The sequence below is a fragment of the Papio anubis genome, chromosome 11 (assembly GCF_008728515.1).
Source record: "Papio anubis isolate 15944 chromosome 11, Panubis1.0, whole genome shotgun sequence".
NCBI classification, from domain to species: Eukaryota; Metazoa; Chordata; class Mammalia; order Primates; family Cercopithecidae; genus Papio; species Papio anubis.
The window spans coordinates 111,065,259-111,081,323 of NC_044986.1; the positions used below are offsets into that span (position 1 = coordinate 111,065,259).

At 41.7% G+C, this 16,065-nt stretch overlaps 1 protein-coding gene across 9 annotated transcripts in view; it reads left to right on the forward strand.

Moving 5' to 3' along the window:
* Nucleotides 1–16,065, forward strand: part of DCLRE1C (DNA cross-link repair 1C) — a 49,878-nt gene that overhangs the window by 23,141 nt on the left and 10,672 nt on the right. For 8 of the 9 annotated variants that reach the window (XM_021942948.2, XM_021942950.2, XM_021942952.2 and 5 more), the window contains 4 exons: nucleotides 2,940–3,076; nucleotides 4,243–4,297; nucleotides 7,719–7,807; nucleotides 10,980–11,074. In XM_021942948.2, the coding sequence (XP_021798640.1) occupies nucleotides 2,940–3,076; nucleotides 4,243–4,297; nucleotides 7,719–7,807; nucleotides 10,980–11,074 (376 nt within the window). The remainder of the gene's footprint in view (nucleotides 1–2,939; nucleotides 3,077–4,242; nucleotides 4,298–7,718; nucleotides 7,808–10,979; nucleotides 11,075–16,065) is intronic. The other variant, XM_021942949.2, reaches the window with a different exon arrangement.

Below are 16,065 nucleotides of genomic sequence, written 5' to 3' on the forward strand. Positions count from 1 at the left end.
TGTGTAATTTAAGTAAACATTGCATTTATTCATTTGGATCACTATGGTGGTAGTACTAATGGCTCCATCAGCCAAAAGCCTAAAGTTGCTTAGCCCTTATGATAAAGCATAATTTCAAACGAGAGAATTCTGATCCACAGCCTGGAATGTTTTCCTTTAGGCCACTGTGAAAGCTGCAGTGTAAATTATTTTTGCTGATTGATAAGCTGCATATTCTGTGTTGCATTCAGTGATTTATTTCTTCATTTTGTGTGCGTATGCTCATATAAATACACATAAATGTTCACATATACACACACGTCCCGTGGATTCTTAGATGGATAAAAATGCATACATAAAACAAACTGGCCGGGTGCAGTGGCTCAGCTCATGCCTGTAATCCTAGCACTTTTTGAGAGGCTGAGACAAGTGGATCACTTGAGGTCAGGAGTTCGAAACCAGCCTGGCCAGCGTGGCAAAACCCCGTCTCTACTAAAAATACAAAAATTAGCCGGGCATGGTGGTGGCACGTGCCTGTAGCCCTAGCTACTAGGGAGGCTGAGGCATGAGAATCACCTGAACCTGGGAGTTGGAGGTTGCAGTGAACCAAGATGGCACCATTGCCCTCCAGCCTGGGTGACCGAGCAAGACTCTGCCTCAAAAAAACTAACAACCAACCAAAAAAAAAAAAAAAACCCCATAAACTTAGGCAGAGCATAGTGGCTCACACCTGTAATCCCAGCACTTTGGGAGGCCAACGCAGGCAGATCACTTGAGTCTAGGAGTTCGAGACCAGCCTGAGCAATGTGGTGAAACCCCGTCTCTACAAAAAAAAAAAAAAAAGAAAAAGAAAAGCTGGGTTGGTGGTGCACGCCTGTATCCAGATACTTAGGAAGCTGAGGTGGGAGAATTGCTTGAGTCTGGGAGGTGGAGGTTGCAGTGAGCCAAGATTGTGCCACTGCACCCCAGCCTAGGTGACAGAGTGAAACCCCATCTCAAGTAAATAAATAAAACATAAACTTTTTTGTCCCTTTTACTGTTGGACTCATAGTATTGGGCCCCTTGCCCCATAAATCTTTTAATTGGCAAATTTCGTTTTGCTGTGAATTTTCTCATATCCCAGAAAGTAGCTTAATTAGTAATTCCTTTGCTGTCAGGGCTACTTTCTTTAAGATGCTATTTCTATCTGCTTAAAAGATTGTTTTAGGTCACATACCCTTTAAGAATACTAACAGGTAAGTCCAGAGCTCGTAGAGTCCAGTCTTAACTCTCATGTGCAGCTTCCTAAGAAACAGTACCAGAGGCACCCCAAAGAAATTTGAGTGAGATGGAATGTTAATGGTTTGGAAAGTTCTGGATTTAAAAATAATGCCTTTGGAAAAGTTGTCCCATTATTTTTCAACCTTTTGAAAACACATGAATTTGTTAGTTTTTTCCCTCCAAATTTATTTTGAAAACTTTTTAATTTGAATTAATGAATTTATTTTAGACAGAGTTGCTCTGTCACCCAGGCTGAAGTGCAGTTGTGCAATCATGGCTCACTGTAGCCTCGACCCCCCAGGCTCAAGTGGTCTTCCTGCCTCAACCTCCTGAATAGCTGGGACTGCGGGCGTGTACCACCCACCCGGCTAATTTTTAAATTTTTTTGTAGAGACAGAATCCCACTATATTGCCCAGGCTGGAATCTTTTTATTATTACAATTTTTTTTTTTTTTTTTGAGATGGAGTTTCCAGAGTGCAACGGAGTGCAGTGACGCAATGTGGGCTCACTGCAACCTCCACCTCCCGGGTTCAAGTGATTCTCCCGCCTCAGCCTCCCAAGTAGCTGGGATTACAGGCATGTGCCACCATGCCTGGTTAATTTTGTATTTTTAGTAGAGATGGGGTTTCACCATGTTGGTCAGGCTGTTCTCAAACTCCTGACCTCAAGTGATCTACCTGCCTCAGCCTCCCAAAGTGCTGGGATTATAGGCATGAGCCACTGCACCCAGCCCTGAAAACTTTTTAAACAGTAAAGTTGTAAGCCTGGTACAAGGGTCTGGGCCCAGTGTCTCTCGCCTGTAATTCCAGCAGTTTAGGAGGCCAAGGCGGGCAGATCTCTTGAGGTCAGGAGTTCGAGACCAGCCCAGCCAACATGGTGAAACCCTGTAACTAAAAATAGAAAATTTAGCTGGGTATGGTGGTGTGTGCCTATAATTTCAGCTACCTGGGAGGATGAGACATGAGAATTGCTTAAACCCAGGAGGCAGAGGTTTTAGTGAGCTGAGATGGCACCATCACCCTCCAGCCTGAGGGACAAAGCGAGACTCTGTCTTAAAAAAAAAACAAAAAGACTGATACAAGGAACACCATACACCCTTAGTTTGGATTTACTGGGTTGTCAACACTTTGCACCTCTCTTCCTCTGTCTCTGTATGTATAACCAGCTCCCCACTCCAAACCACTTGAGAGTAAAGTTACAGACTCCATGGTACGTCACCTCGAATCCTTCAGCCTGTGGCTCTTGAGAAGAACATTCTCCTGTATAACCACAATACAATTCCCTTCCTCAGGACATTTCGTGTTGATATGGTACTATTAGCTGTTACACAGTCCAGGTTTAGATGTCCCAGTTCTTCCCATAGTGCCCTTTATAGCTTGTGGAAATAGGAGAACACGGGCATCCAGGATTTATCTGAGGGTCATGCATTGTGTTCAGTCAGGCCTAAAGGGTGTCCTTGGATAGAGATGGTTTGTCCAGCCTTTTGCTTCTTTGTCTTCACACTGGTGGTTTTGAAGAGTCCAGCCCAGTTGTTTTGCAGAATATTCCCCCATTTGGAATTATCCGATTGTTTCTTCATGTCTACTTTTTTTTTTTTTTTTTAATGTCTGGAAACTTTTCTACTTTTGTTTTTGAGACTGCCTACAACAGATTTGTAGAAAATGTAGAACTGTTTTTCTATGCTTTTTATCTTTTTTAGGCAGAGGAATATTTTGAGTGGAGCAAATTACCCTGTGGAATTACTTCCAGAAATAGAATTCCACTCCACATAATCAGTATTAAGCCATCCACCATGTGGTTTGGAGAAAGAAGCAGAAAAACAAATGTAATTGTGAGGTAAGAAAGCAATGTCATAGGTCTTCTGAGAGACACTTTGAGTAAATTGTCTGATTTAATTTAAGTGCAGTCTAGCCTAAGCCCAAGAATATAATTACATATTATAATTAATTTCTTAAATTTAAACTTTATTTAAACGGAGGGGATGCTGCTTCCAAACCAGTTACACACCCATCAGCTAGTGTATCCTGAGGTTCCCTCTGCGTAGGTTGGTGAGATGGTTGGAGACTGAAGGCATCTGAGTGCTTGGCTGAGAGTAAGAAACTGATGTCATACAGAACAGAACCCTTGGTGGAGTAGTGACCATAATGATCACAATATTTTAGCAACATTTCCTTAACTTTGGTTGTTTAGAATATCTGCAACAGGTCCTTCCCCCTCCTCCCCCTCCTCCCCCTCCTCCCCTCCCTCCCTTTCTCCCCTTCCTCCCTTTCTCCCCTCCCTCCCTTTCTCTCTTCCCTCCCCTCCCTCCCTCCTTCCCTCCCATCTGAGTGCTTGGCTAAGAGGAAGAAACTGATGTCATAGAGAACAGAACCCTTGGTGGAGTAGAGGAGTGACTGTAATGATCTTAATATTTTAGCAACATTTCTTTAACTTTGGCTGTTCAGAATATCTGCAACAGGTTCCTTCCTCCCTCCCTCCCTCCCTCCCTCCCTTCTCTCTCTCTTTTTTTTTGGAGACAGAATCTCACTCTGTCATCCAGGCTGGAGTGAAGTGGTGTGATCTCAGCTCACTGCAGCCGCTGCCTCCCTGTTCAAGTGATTCTCCTGCCTCAATCTCACTAGTAGCTGGGATTACAGTCATGTGCTACCAGCATGCCCAGCTAACTTTTTGTATTTTCGGTAGAGACAAGAGTTTCACCATGTTGGCTAGGCTGGTCTCGAACTCCTGAGCTCAGGCAATCTGCGTGCCTCGGCCTCCCAAAGTGCTGGGATTATAGGCGTGAGCCACCACACGTGGTCTACAACAGGTTTCCACTTCTGGAAAAAGTTCCCTGCTATCCCAAGAAGAAATTCCTGATTTAGGGTGATTTCAGGACACGTGCTGCTGAAGCAAGCCCATTAGGGTAGTTTCATGCTAGAATAGCCTAAATGAGAAGGGCCAGCTTCGCTTAGTTCTAGTTTTGCTCAGTGATCTTTTTATTTTGTGTTTTCATTTCCCTTTAGGACTGGAGAGAGTTCATACAGAGCTTGTTTTTCTTTTCACTCCTCCTACAGTGAGGTAAGAGGATCCCATGTACTCATAACCCTTATTGCTCAGTGTTCTGCAGCCTTGGTAGTTGACAGTAGTCCCCTGACTCTCAGAAGCATCTCTGTTTCTACCTAAGTTTCATTTCCTTTTAGTTTTTTTTTTCCTAAATGCATTTGATCCTCATTATTCACGGATCTTTTTTTTCTTTTTTCTTTTTTGGTTGAGACAGTATTTTACTCTGTTGCCCAGGTTGGGGTGCAGTGGTGTGTTCTTGACTCACTGCAACCTCTGCCTCCTGGGTTCAGGTGATTCTCCTGCCTCAGCCTCCTGAGTAGCTGGGACTACAGGTGCCCACCACTATGCCCAGCTAAAATTTTCGTATTTTTAACAGAGACAGGGTTTTATCATGTTGACCAGGCTGGTTTTGAACTCCTGATGTCAGGTAACCTGCCTGCCTTGGCCTCGCAAAGTGCTGGGTTACATGTGTAAGCCACTGTGCCTGGCCTCATGGATTCTATTTTTATGTGTTGGCCTACTCGCTGAAACTGACCTGTAACTGCAGTATCAATATTTACAGTGCTTTTGTGATCATTCGTGGACTTGTGGAGAGTGGTGAAAAATTTGAGTCACCTGATGTGCACATTCTCAGCTCAGGTAGAACAAGGAAACGCTCTGCCTTCTTTCAGCTCTTACTCTGTCAACAAGTGTATCAGTCTGTTCTCCTGCTGCTCTAAGGACATGCCCGAGACTGGGTAATTTATAAAGGAAAGAGGTTAAATTGACTCACAGTTCTGCAGGGCCGGGGAGGCCTCAGGAAATTTACAATCATAGTAAACACATCCTTCTTCACTTGGTGGCAGCAAGAAGTGCAGAGTGAAGGTGGGGGAAAGCCCCTTATAAAACCATCCGATCTCATGAGAACTATCATTAGAACAGTACGGAGGTAGCCGCCCCCATGATTCAATTGCCTCCCACTGGTCCATCCCACACATGGGGATGGAAACTACAGTTCGAGATGAGATTTGGATAGGTACACGGCCAAACCATATCAAAAGTGTCCTTTTTGCCATCTATTCAGTGCCATGTTTTTCATGTTTTGGTGCTTTTTGTTGGTGATCTTATTTAAAGTGGTGACCAATCATAGTACTGAAGTCCTATCCAGTGTTCCTAAGCACGGGAAGACTGTAACATGGCTTCTAGAGAAAATATGTATGTTAGATAGGAATGAGTTATAGGGCTATTGGCCATGAGTTCAGTGTTAATGAATCAAAGTATCTATTAAATGAGGTGTCTTTCAACAGAAACACACATAAAACAAGCTTATATATTAACTGGCTGATGAAAACGATGTCACCGAAGGATGGCAGGAACCCCTAGCAGCAATGGTTCAGTATTTGCTAATTCAGCATTTATGGTGACTTTATAGAATATAACTACTGCAAATAAAGAGAATTGGCTGTATTGATGCCTTATTTTAAGGCAGGCATTTGATAAAAGGGAGTCAACTTGTATAAGTGAGAGGGGGTGCTCCTTTATTGGGTGTCTCTTATCTCCTTGGGGCCACTTCATCTCTGAGAATTAGTAGTGAACCATTTCTGGTAAAGGCTTGACTTTAATTTTTTTTTTTTTAATCCTTTATTCCCTTCAAAAGTCTCTGATTTCTACCAGCCTCAACTTCGTGCAAATCAAATAGGTGTTGGGCGGGCAGGTAATGCTTTCTATTTGCATGCCTACTGTGAAGGTACAAAAGATACTGTTTGTGAAAAATATCTAAAGAACAGATCTTCCTGCCTTTCCCCTGTCTTAAAGTAGCCCTTTTATTTTTATGTGGAGTTATTGGCAGTTCTTGGGTTCCTGCCTCTTTCAATTTGGTGGTATACTAATAATTACATTGGGTTCTAGTCTGTCCATTTGCAGAAGGGCATAAAAGTCTTTGTGTTGTCATTATCAACTTAGTAATGGATGATTTTATTTTTTTCACCAGGTACCAAGCTAAGCACTTTACATGCATAATCTCATTTATACTTTTAAATGAAGAATCTAAAATTAGAACCATTAGGTTCTAACTTGACCGAGATCACAAGCTCACCAAGGTCTAATAAGAGACAAAGCTGAAGTTCCTCTAGGTTGTAGAGATGTTTTGAGGAATAGTGACAGAGTTCCTCTGTTTAGCATTCTGAACTTTGCAAAAAATCAAGGTATTCATGAAGTTTTTGCATGTAATTGTTTGTTTAGAATTAATCATTGGGACAGGCAGTCTATGTGCACAGTCTTTCAACCCTCACTGGCCACATAAGAATGGAACACTTCCTTATTGAGAAAGGGGGAGAGGGAGAGAGGAGCGCTCCCGACAGCGTGAGCACACAGCCTGCGGCAGCTCAGTGCCTTGTGTGGAAACATCTTTCTCTGCTTTGTACTTGATGTGTGTCCCTTTGTTCTACTTAAGCCTGTGTGTCAATGGCCCTTAGGCACACCCCAGCTGTCCTTATTTCAGACAGCATGATGGGGGTTCCTTCCTGTGTGGCAGGAGAGGGTTGCATGTAGGCAGGTAGCCCTGTGTTGGCTGCAGGGAGAGACATTCTGGTCACTGGGGACCAGTGCACATTGTTGGACTTGATCTTGCTTGGTCCGTTCTCAGTAAGTGAAGCATTGCTCCATCCAGTGCTTGACTGCATTGTGTTTTCCTTGGTGACTCTGACACCAAGATACAATGGGCAGTGTTTGGTTCCTTCCCTGGAATCAGTGACCAATGCATGGTGTTCTGCCCAATGAGAATGAACCATTTGAACAAATCAAGTAACCTCAAAGGTGTAATACTCTTGGCATCGTTAATGATTATTTGTAGAAGTAAATAAGTGCAATTCTTTTGTTGTTCGTTTTTAGAGATGGGGTCTCTCTGTGTTGCCCAGGCTGGCCTCAAATCCCTGGGCTTAAGCAATCCTCCTGCCTCAGCCTTGAGTAGCTGGTACCACAGACATGTACCGCTGTGCCCAGCTAAGAAATGCAATTCTAAGACCTTGTTTTTTGTGTGTGTGTGTATATTATACTTAATGCCCAGATAAATTCTCATTTGAAAGGGGATTTGTTAAACATAAGCAACTGACCTTCTTGGACAAGGAAAGCAATATATTAAAAAAAAAAACAAAAACAAACTTTGAGTCCCATTAGTGATTCTCAGCTCTTACTGTGGATCAAAATGACCTGGGGAACATTTAAATGTACTGATTTCTAGGCCCACTAGTACTCAGTGTTCAGGAGATGTTTGGGAGTGAGGCCTGGGTATTGGATTTTTTTTTCCCCAAGAGGTCCCTGGTGATCCCCACGTGCAGCCAGCATTGAGAACCACAACCATAAGACAGTTCTGCTTCTCCTTCCCCACCTTCCCTTTATCTCCCCTAACAACCTGTTTTATTGTAGAGATTGTTGATCCATGTGATTTTCCTTTTTCTAGATTAAAGATTTCTTGAGCTACGTCTGTCCTATGAACGCATATCCAAATGTCATTCCAGTTGGCACAACTATGGATAAAGTTGTCGAAATGTGAGTAGTCATTGGTTGTGGGACTTGGTGTCTGTCTCCCTTTGTGGCTCTTGGCTAGGACACAAAGGAGAGTTTGTCTGAATGTTTCCAAATCTAGAATCTGTTTCTGTTGCGACATTTCTGAACTGATACTTATTTCCATTTCTTCCTGTAGTGTTTCCTTTAGTTCAACAATGTGGCAGAAGGTATAGGTAGTGTTGTCGGCTTCTCCTGGGTTGCAACCCAGCTCCACCATTAATTAACTGTGCAGTGTCAGCTTGGCCAGATCACTTCTCCGAGCTAGTCATTCTGAATCAGCAAAATGGGAATATTGATGCCTACTTGTTGGGCTTCTCAAAAAAGAAAGAGATAATATAGGGAGATAGTATAAGAAAAGCACCTAGCACCATGCCAGGTAGGTCGTGAAGTGTCTACTGAATGGATAACTGAAGCCAAAGGAGAGGTGCAATAGTATTCACGGATGTCTTCTACTACAGTATTACCATTTTCTTACCTCTTCTTTGGGTTTCATTTATGCATTCATTAATGATTTATTTATTTAATTTTTTTTTTGAGACAGGGTCTCATGCTGTCACCAAGGCTGGAGTGCAGTGGCACGACCTCGGCTCACTGCAACCTCCACCTCCTGGGTTCAAGCGATTCTCCTGCCTCAGCCTCCCGAGTAGCTGGGACTACAGGTGCACACCACCACACCTGGCTAATTTTTGTATTTTTAGTAGAGATGGGGTTTTGCCATGTTGACCAGGCTGGTCTTGAACTCCCGAGCTCAAGTGATCTACCTGTCTCAGCCTCCCAAAGTGTTGGGATTACAGGCATGAGCCATTGCACCCGGCCCATGAAATGATTTCTTTAGTGCCAGCCATATGGTGGGAATGGAGCTTGGGTTCCAGGTTGCCTAAGACACCCCCTGTCCTAGCAGAGCTCCAGTCTCATGGAGAGGCCAGGTGCAAAGGCAGCACACAAGCTCGATGGGTGCAGAAGGAACGAGGCCCCTTGTCAGGGAATCTGCCTCGCAGACCCCGATGAGGACATAACAGGATCAGGCTTGCAGATGTCGATGGAGAGGAGGATGGACAATCTCTGGAGAGAGGTCTGGGTTGGAGACACAGATTTGGAGTTGGCAGTGCAGGTGAGAACTGAAACCATGAGGACAGAAGAAGTCACCAGGAGTGGGAGGAGGGATCACAGAGCTGAGGCCAGAACCCTGGGCAGCACATTTAAGGGAGAAGTGGAGGAGGAGGAGCTGGACTGAGATGGAGAGAGTGGCCCAGACAGCAGGATGAGAGCAAAGGGAAGGGTAAGCAGAGGGTGCCCATGGAGTGTCTTGAGAAGTTAAATAATATGGTGACTACCAGGTGTCCTGTTTCCTTGGTAATTAGGTCATTTGTGTGTGCTCAGTGAGAGCAATTTCAGTGGACTTGTGAGTTACAAGCCAGATTTTAGTTGAGAAATGGGTAAAAAGTGAGGAAATGGAAAATACTGAGGACAGACTGTATAAAAAGTTTGACAGTGAAGGGAAAGTTAGAGACAAGATGGCAACAGGAGGCAACAATCAGAAGGCTTGATCTTAAAACAGCTGAGACTTCAATATGTCTGTAGAACTAAACTTGAATACATATATACTTGGACGTGTTCAGGAATCACTTAAGGTGCTTGTTTTTGTTTTTTTTTTTTTTTTTGAGACAGAGTCTTGGCTCTGTCGCTCAGGCTGGAGTACAGTGGCCCGATCTCAGCTCACTGCAAGCTCCGCCTCCCGGGTTCACGCCATTCTCCTGCCTCAGCCTCCCGAGTAGCTGGGACTACAGGTGCCCGTCACCACGCCAGCCTAATTTTGTGTATTTTTAGTAGACAGGGTTTCACCGTGTTAGCCAGGATGGTGTCAATCTCCTGACCTCGTGATCCGCCTGCCCTGGCCTCCCAAAGTGCTGGGATTACACGTGTGAGCCACCGCGCCCGGCCGAGGTGCTTGTTAAAATGCATATTCCTCACCCTGCCTTTTTTTTTTTTTTTTTTTTTTGAGACAGATTCTGGCTCTGTCACCCAGGTTGGAGTGCAGTGGTGCAACCTCGGCTCACTGCAAACTCCGCCTCCTGGGTTCAAGCGATTCTCCTGCCTCAGCCTTGTGAGTAGTTGGGATTATAGGCGCCCACCACCAGGCCTGGCTAATTTTTGTATTTGTAGTAGAGATAGGGTCTCACCATGTTGGCCAGACTGGTCTTGAATTCCTGACCTCAAATGATCCACTCACCTCGGCCTCCCAAAGTGCCGGGATTCCAGGCGTGAGCCACCATGCCCAGCCCCAATCCTCCATTTCTAGCAGACAATTCTGTTGTAGGTAGGTGGGGGAAGATGACCTTACTTTGAAAAGTTAACCCAGAAGAATAGCTGAAATGACTGTAAAGAGACACAGTAATGGATGAGAACTCCTGGAAAGGTTGAAGGGGATGGATCCAGAGAACAGCTGTGGAAACAGGGGCAAGGATGTAAAATGGAGGTGGCTGTAAATAAGTTTCAGGTTGGGCACTTCATGGCCCTGTTCAAATGGTATGTTGTAGATCATCCTAAAGGCTTCCCAGAATCTGCCAGGAGGCGGCAGTTGGCAGTGAGGCCTTCAAAAGGGGTAGGACATCTTCAAATCTTATTTTTCTGCCTTTTTGTATCTTATCTCCACTTTGCCTTAGCTTTCAGCCTGAGGACCTAGAATGACAAGATAAATTTGCGGAGATTCCTGTGAGAAATAAGTAAAACCCTACGGGAAGCAGCTAGTTATACTGTATCCTGAATGCCAGAGGATGCCACTCTATTAATGGTTTTCAGGATAGGGACCTGCTCTTTTTGCATCTTTTTTTTTTGCATTAGATCTTAAGTTTTGCCTTAGTCTACTGATGTAATAATAAGATACACACCTACCAGGTTGCATTTAAGTGCTTATATTTACCACTTTATTACATCGAAGTGATTTTTAACTACGAAATCAGTTTAGAACTGCTTTTCAATCCTCCAGAGTAGTTGTGTGATTTCCCTTATGGTCAAGATTTTGTTAAAAACACAGGGATCCAAGAAATAAAAAAACAAAAAAATAAAAACAAAAAAAATTTGTAACACTGTCAATGATGCCTACCTTCTAACAACTTCCCCAAAAGGAAAAATCAAATATTCTGATTCATTTCAGCTTAAAGCCTTTATGCCGGTCTTCCCAAAGTATGGAGCCAAAGTATAAACCACTGGGAAAACTGAAGAGAGCTAGAACAATCCACCGAGACTCAGGTAAGAAAAATGGTCCTGGGTTTAGAGGGGTGGGCTCCCCGCAAACACTGCTTTCCAAGCAGCTTGGGTCTGGGGGAAGTCGCCTTGGGCAGAGTGGACCCGGGACCCACCACAGGTCAGACTTGTCACATGGTCTCAGGAAGTACTTTGCCCTCCTGTCTTCAGCCTGTAAAACCAAGAGTCTGAGTCTGCTCTCCTTCCCTGGGTTAAAACAAGTGGTGAAAACTGTGCCATCGTGTGTGGTGTTCTCAGCTTTCTGGAAATACGCCCCAAGATCAGTAGAGGCCATAAAGAGAGGCTGGTTTGTTATCCTTGGACATTTTCTTAAGATACTAGTAAATGCTGATAATGGAGACTTTTCTTATCATTTGTGATCAAATTGATCAGTAGTGTTTATACAGAAGGATTTTCCCCTATACCTTGTACCTTCTTTCATTGCTACATTGATTTTTCTAGTGAAGGACAGAGGTAGGCTCTGTAGTGGAAATCAGAATGTTAGATTCTGAGCAAAGCTCTGGGGCTTTCCAGCAGCCCTATTTCATGGTTAGGATTCTTGATTTTCATTCCTTTGGTGGAAAGTCAGTTACTCTGCCGTGCAGTAAATACTTGACCAAAACTCACGAGATAAAGATGATACTATTTTTTGAACACCTATTAATAGCAGGTATTGTGCTAGGTCCTTTACCTATGCTATAGCTAAGCCTCTAAACCAACTTACAAGGGGTACCATCCCAGTTCTAATTATGACGAAACTGAAGTTTAGAGACTTAAGTCCCTAAGGACTAGCAAGAAGTAAGTGATGGGCCTGGGATTCTAATCTAGGGCGGTCTCTCATCTCTTGCTTCTACATTTCTGCTCATGGAGAATCTAATTTTAAAACATTTAGATGACAATTCCAAGACTGATAAAGTAAGTCTATTACTGGTGCCTGAAGAAAAGCACATTTGTTTTTGTTTCAACAATTAAAAGGTTTTAGAAAAACAGTTCCATGAATTTCAAATGTTAACTCTATTATGTAATGCATCCTCTAATCCTCAGAAATTTACTTAGTTTTTTTAAAAAAAAACAGCTTTCCTGAGGCATAACTGATAAAAACTGCACATTTAAGGCGCACAATTTGATAAATTTTTTTGCATATGCATACACTTGAGAAACCATGACTACAATTAAGATAGTGAGATTATCACCAAGTTTTCTTATGCCCCTTTGTCATTCCCTCCTGTTCTCACCCATGCCAAGGCAGCCACTGATCTGCCTTCTGTCATTATAGTTTGCATGTTCTAGAGTTTCATATAAATAGAATCATATAGTATGTCTGGGTTATTTTACTTAGCACATCAGAGATTCATTCATGTTGTTGCGTGTATCAGTAGTTCACTCTCTTTTGATGAGTAGTAGTCCACCTCAAGGCTATACTACAAGTTGCTGATCCATTCACCTGTTGATGTACTTTTGGGTTGTTTCCAGTGTCTTTCTTATTATAAAGAAAGCTGCTATGAACATTCATGTACAAACTTTTGTATGGACATAGGTTTTCACACCTAAGAATGGGTCATATGGTAGCTCTATCTTTAAGAAACTGCCAAAATGTTTTCCAAAGTGGTTTGACCATTTTGTGTTCCCAGCAGAAGTGTATGAGAGTTCTGGTTGCTCCACATCATTGCCAATACTTGGTATGGTTAGACTTTTTAATTTTAAATATCCTAATAGGTGTGCAGTGATAGCTCTTTGTGGTTTTAATGTGCATTTCTCTAATGACTAGCAAGGTTGTGTATCTTTTAAGGTGCCTATTTGCCATCCATGTATCTTCACTGGTCAAGTGTCTATTCAAATCTTGACTCATTTTTAAATTGTTGGGTTTTGTTTTGAGACAGAGTCTTGCTGTCACCCAGGCTGGCACTATCACAGCTCACTGCAACCTCAACCTCCCAAGCTCAAGTGATCCTCCCACCTCAGCCTCCCAAGTAGTACAGGCATATGCCACCATGCCTGGCTAATTTTTATATTTTTTGTAGAGATGGGCTTACACTATGTTGCCCAGGCTGGTCTGACTCCTGAGCTCAAGCAATCTGCATACCTTGGCCTCCTAAAGTGCTGGAATTACATGCGTGAGCCACTGCACTCATCGTGTTACTAAGTTTGCCTACGTTTCTGGATACAAGTTTTTTAAAAAAATATATGAGGTGTATAGAAATATTTTCTTCTACTCTGTAGGTAATCTTTTCAATCTTTTTAGCAGAGTATTTTGAAGAGCAGAAATTTTAAATTTTCATCAAGTGAATTTATTAAGTTTTACTTTTTTCTGTATCATATCTAAGAAATCTTTGATCCAAAGGCATAAAGATTTTCTCCTGTGTTTTCTGCTAGAAGTTGTCACAGTTTTAGGTTGTACATTTAGATCTGTGATTCATTTTTGTTTTTAAAAATATGGTTCAAATGTAGATCCAAGGTAATTTTGTGTGTGTGTGTGTGTCTGTGTATGGATATCCAAATGTTCTTAAACCATTTGTTGGAAACACTATCTTTATTCACTGAATTGCTTCAGCACTTTTGTTGAGTCAGTTTACAAATGTGGAGGTTTATTTCTGGATTCTCTGTTACGTTCCATAATCTCTATCTTGAAAACAATATCGCCTATCTCGATTACTGTAGCTTTGTAAATCTTGAAGTCAGATGATTTAAGTTCTCCAACTTTGTTCCTTTTTCCTTTTTTTTTTTTTTTTTTTTGAAATGGAGTCTCTCTCTGTTGCCAGGCTGGAGTGCAGTGGCACGATCTCGGCTCACTGCAACCTCTGCCTCCCACGTTCAAGTGATTCTCCAGCCTCAGCCTCCCGAGTAGCTGGGACTACAGGTGTGTGCCACCATGTCCAGCTGATTTTTGTATTTTTAGTAGAGACGTGGTTTCACCATGCTGGCCAGGCTGGCCTCGGTCTCTTGACCTCGTGATCCGCCCGCCTCAGCCTCCCAAAGTGCTGGGATTACAGGCGTGAGCCACCGTGCCCAGCCAGTTTTGTTCATTTTCAAAGTTGTTTTCGTTATCCTAGGTCCTCTGCATTTCCATATGAATTTTAGAATCATATGCCAATTTGTACAAAAATGTCCCTCCTGAGGTTTTGATGAAGATTGTTTTAAATCTGTTGATCAATTTGGGAAGAATTGGCATCTTAACAATATCGAATTTTTCAGATCCATGAATGTGATATACCTCTCAATTTATTTAAGTCTTCTCTAATTTCTCTCAGCAGTGTTTTATGATTTTCAGTGTACAGGTCTGTGTAAATGAATCCCCAAGTATTTCATTTTTGGGGATACTGTTGCACATGGTATTATTTTTTAAGTTTCAATTCCTGATTGATTGTTGTTAGTATATAGAAATATAGGCTGAGTTTCCCTTAGTCAAAATGCTTGGGATCAGAAGTGTTTTGGATTTTGGACTTTTTTGAATTTTGGAACATTTGCATTTGCCTTTGATGGTTGGGCCTCTTTAATCAGAAAATCTAAAATGCTGCAATAAGGATTTCCTTTGTAGTTCAGGTGTCAGACTTTTGGATTAGGGATATGCAACCTGTGCAACTGATTTTTGTATTTTGATCTTGTATCCTGCAACCTTGCTAATCTCACATATCGTTCTAGTGCCTTTTTTGTAGATTCCATTGCATTTTCTACATAGATTATCAATGTTATTTGTGTATATAGACAATTTTGCTTCTTCCTTTTCAGCCAGGATGTTTTTCTCTTTTTTGTCTAGACTACCACTACAATGTGAAACAAGTGGCAAGAGCGGGTGTCACTGCCTTGTTCCCCATCTCAAGGGGAAAGCATTCATTTTTTCACCATTAAGTATAATGATAAGTATAGGCTTTGTGTCAGGCAGAATTACTTCCTTTTTGTTCTTGGTAGGTGGACGGATATCAACAATGGATAAGGGGTTTTGTCTAACACTTTTTCTGTATTTATTGAGATGATCCTATTGTTTTTCTTTATACTCTGTTAATATGGTGACATACATTGATTTTTGAGTATTAAACCAAACTTGCAGTTCTCTAATCCCTCTTAGTCTTGACATATTATCCTTAAGTATTATGGTAACAGTTTTCTCATTTACGTTCAGAAGGGCTATTGGTCTGGAGTATTGCCTTTTCTTTTCCTTGTAATTGTGTGGTTTTGGTATCAGCATACTGCTGGCCTCATTGTTGTGAGGTTTCTTTATTCTCAGTCTCTGGAAAAATTTTTCAAGGATTGGCATTTTCTCTTTCTTCAATGACTGGTAGAATTTACCAGTGAAGCCATCTGGGTGGGACAGGAGTTTTCTTTGTGGGAAGGGTTTTTTTTTTTTTTTTTTTTTTTTAACTACAAATGTGATTTAATAGGCATAGGACTATTCAGGTTATTTTTTTTCTTGAGTAAACTTTGGTAACTTGAATTTGTCGAATAATCTGTCTTATCCATGTTGCTTAATTTTTTGGCATAAACTTTTTAATATTATTTTAGTATCTGTAGAATCTACTGATATTAACCCTCTTACTCCTGATATTACTTTGTGTCTTCTTTCATTTTTTTCTTGATTAGTCTAGCTAGAAGTTTACCAGTTTTACTGATCTTCTCAAATAAGTTTTTGGTTTTATTTTCCTTTTTTTTTTTTTTTTGGCAGGGTGTAGTTTCCCATTTCACTGAATTCCACTCTGATCTTTATTTCATCTGCTTATTTGGAATGTTATTTGCTCTTTAAGTTTCTTAATACAGAAGCTGAGTTCGTTGAGACCTTATTTTCTAATGTAGGCATTTAGTGCTATACTTTTCCCTCTTTAGCAGCATCCCACAAATTTGTCTTTTCATTTTCATTCAAAACTTTTTCTAATTTTTCTTTTGACACATGGGTTACTTAGAAATTTGTTACTAGTTTCTGAATTTTGGAGAACTTTCCAGAGATCATTCTGTTGTTATCTAATTTAATGTTATTGTGGTCAGAGAACATACTTCGTATGACTTTT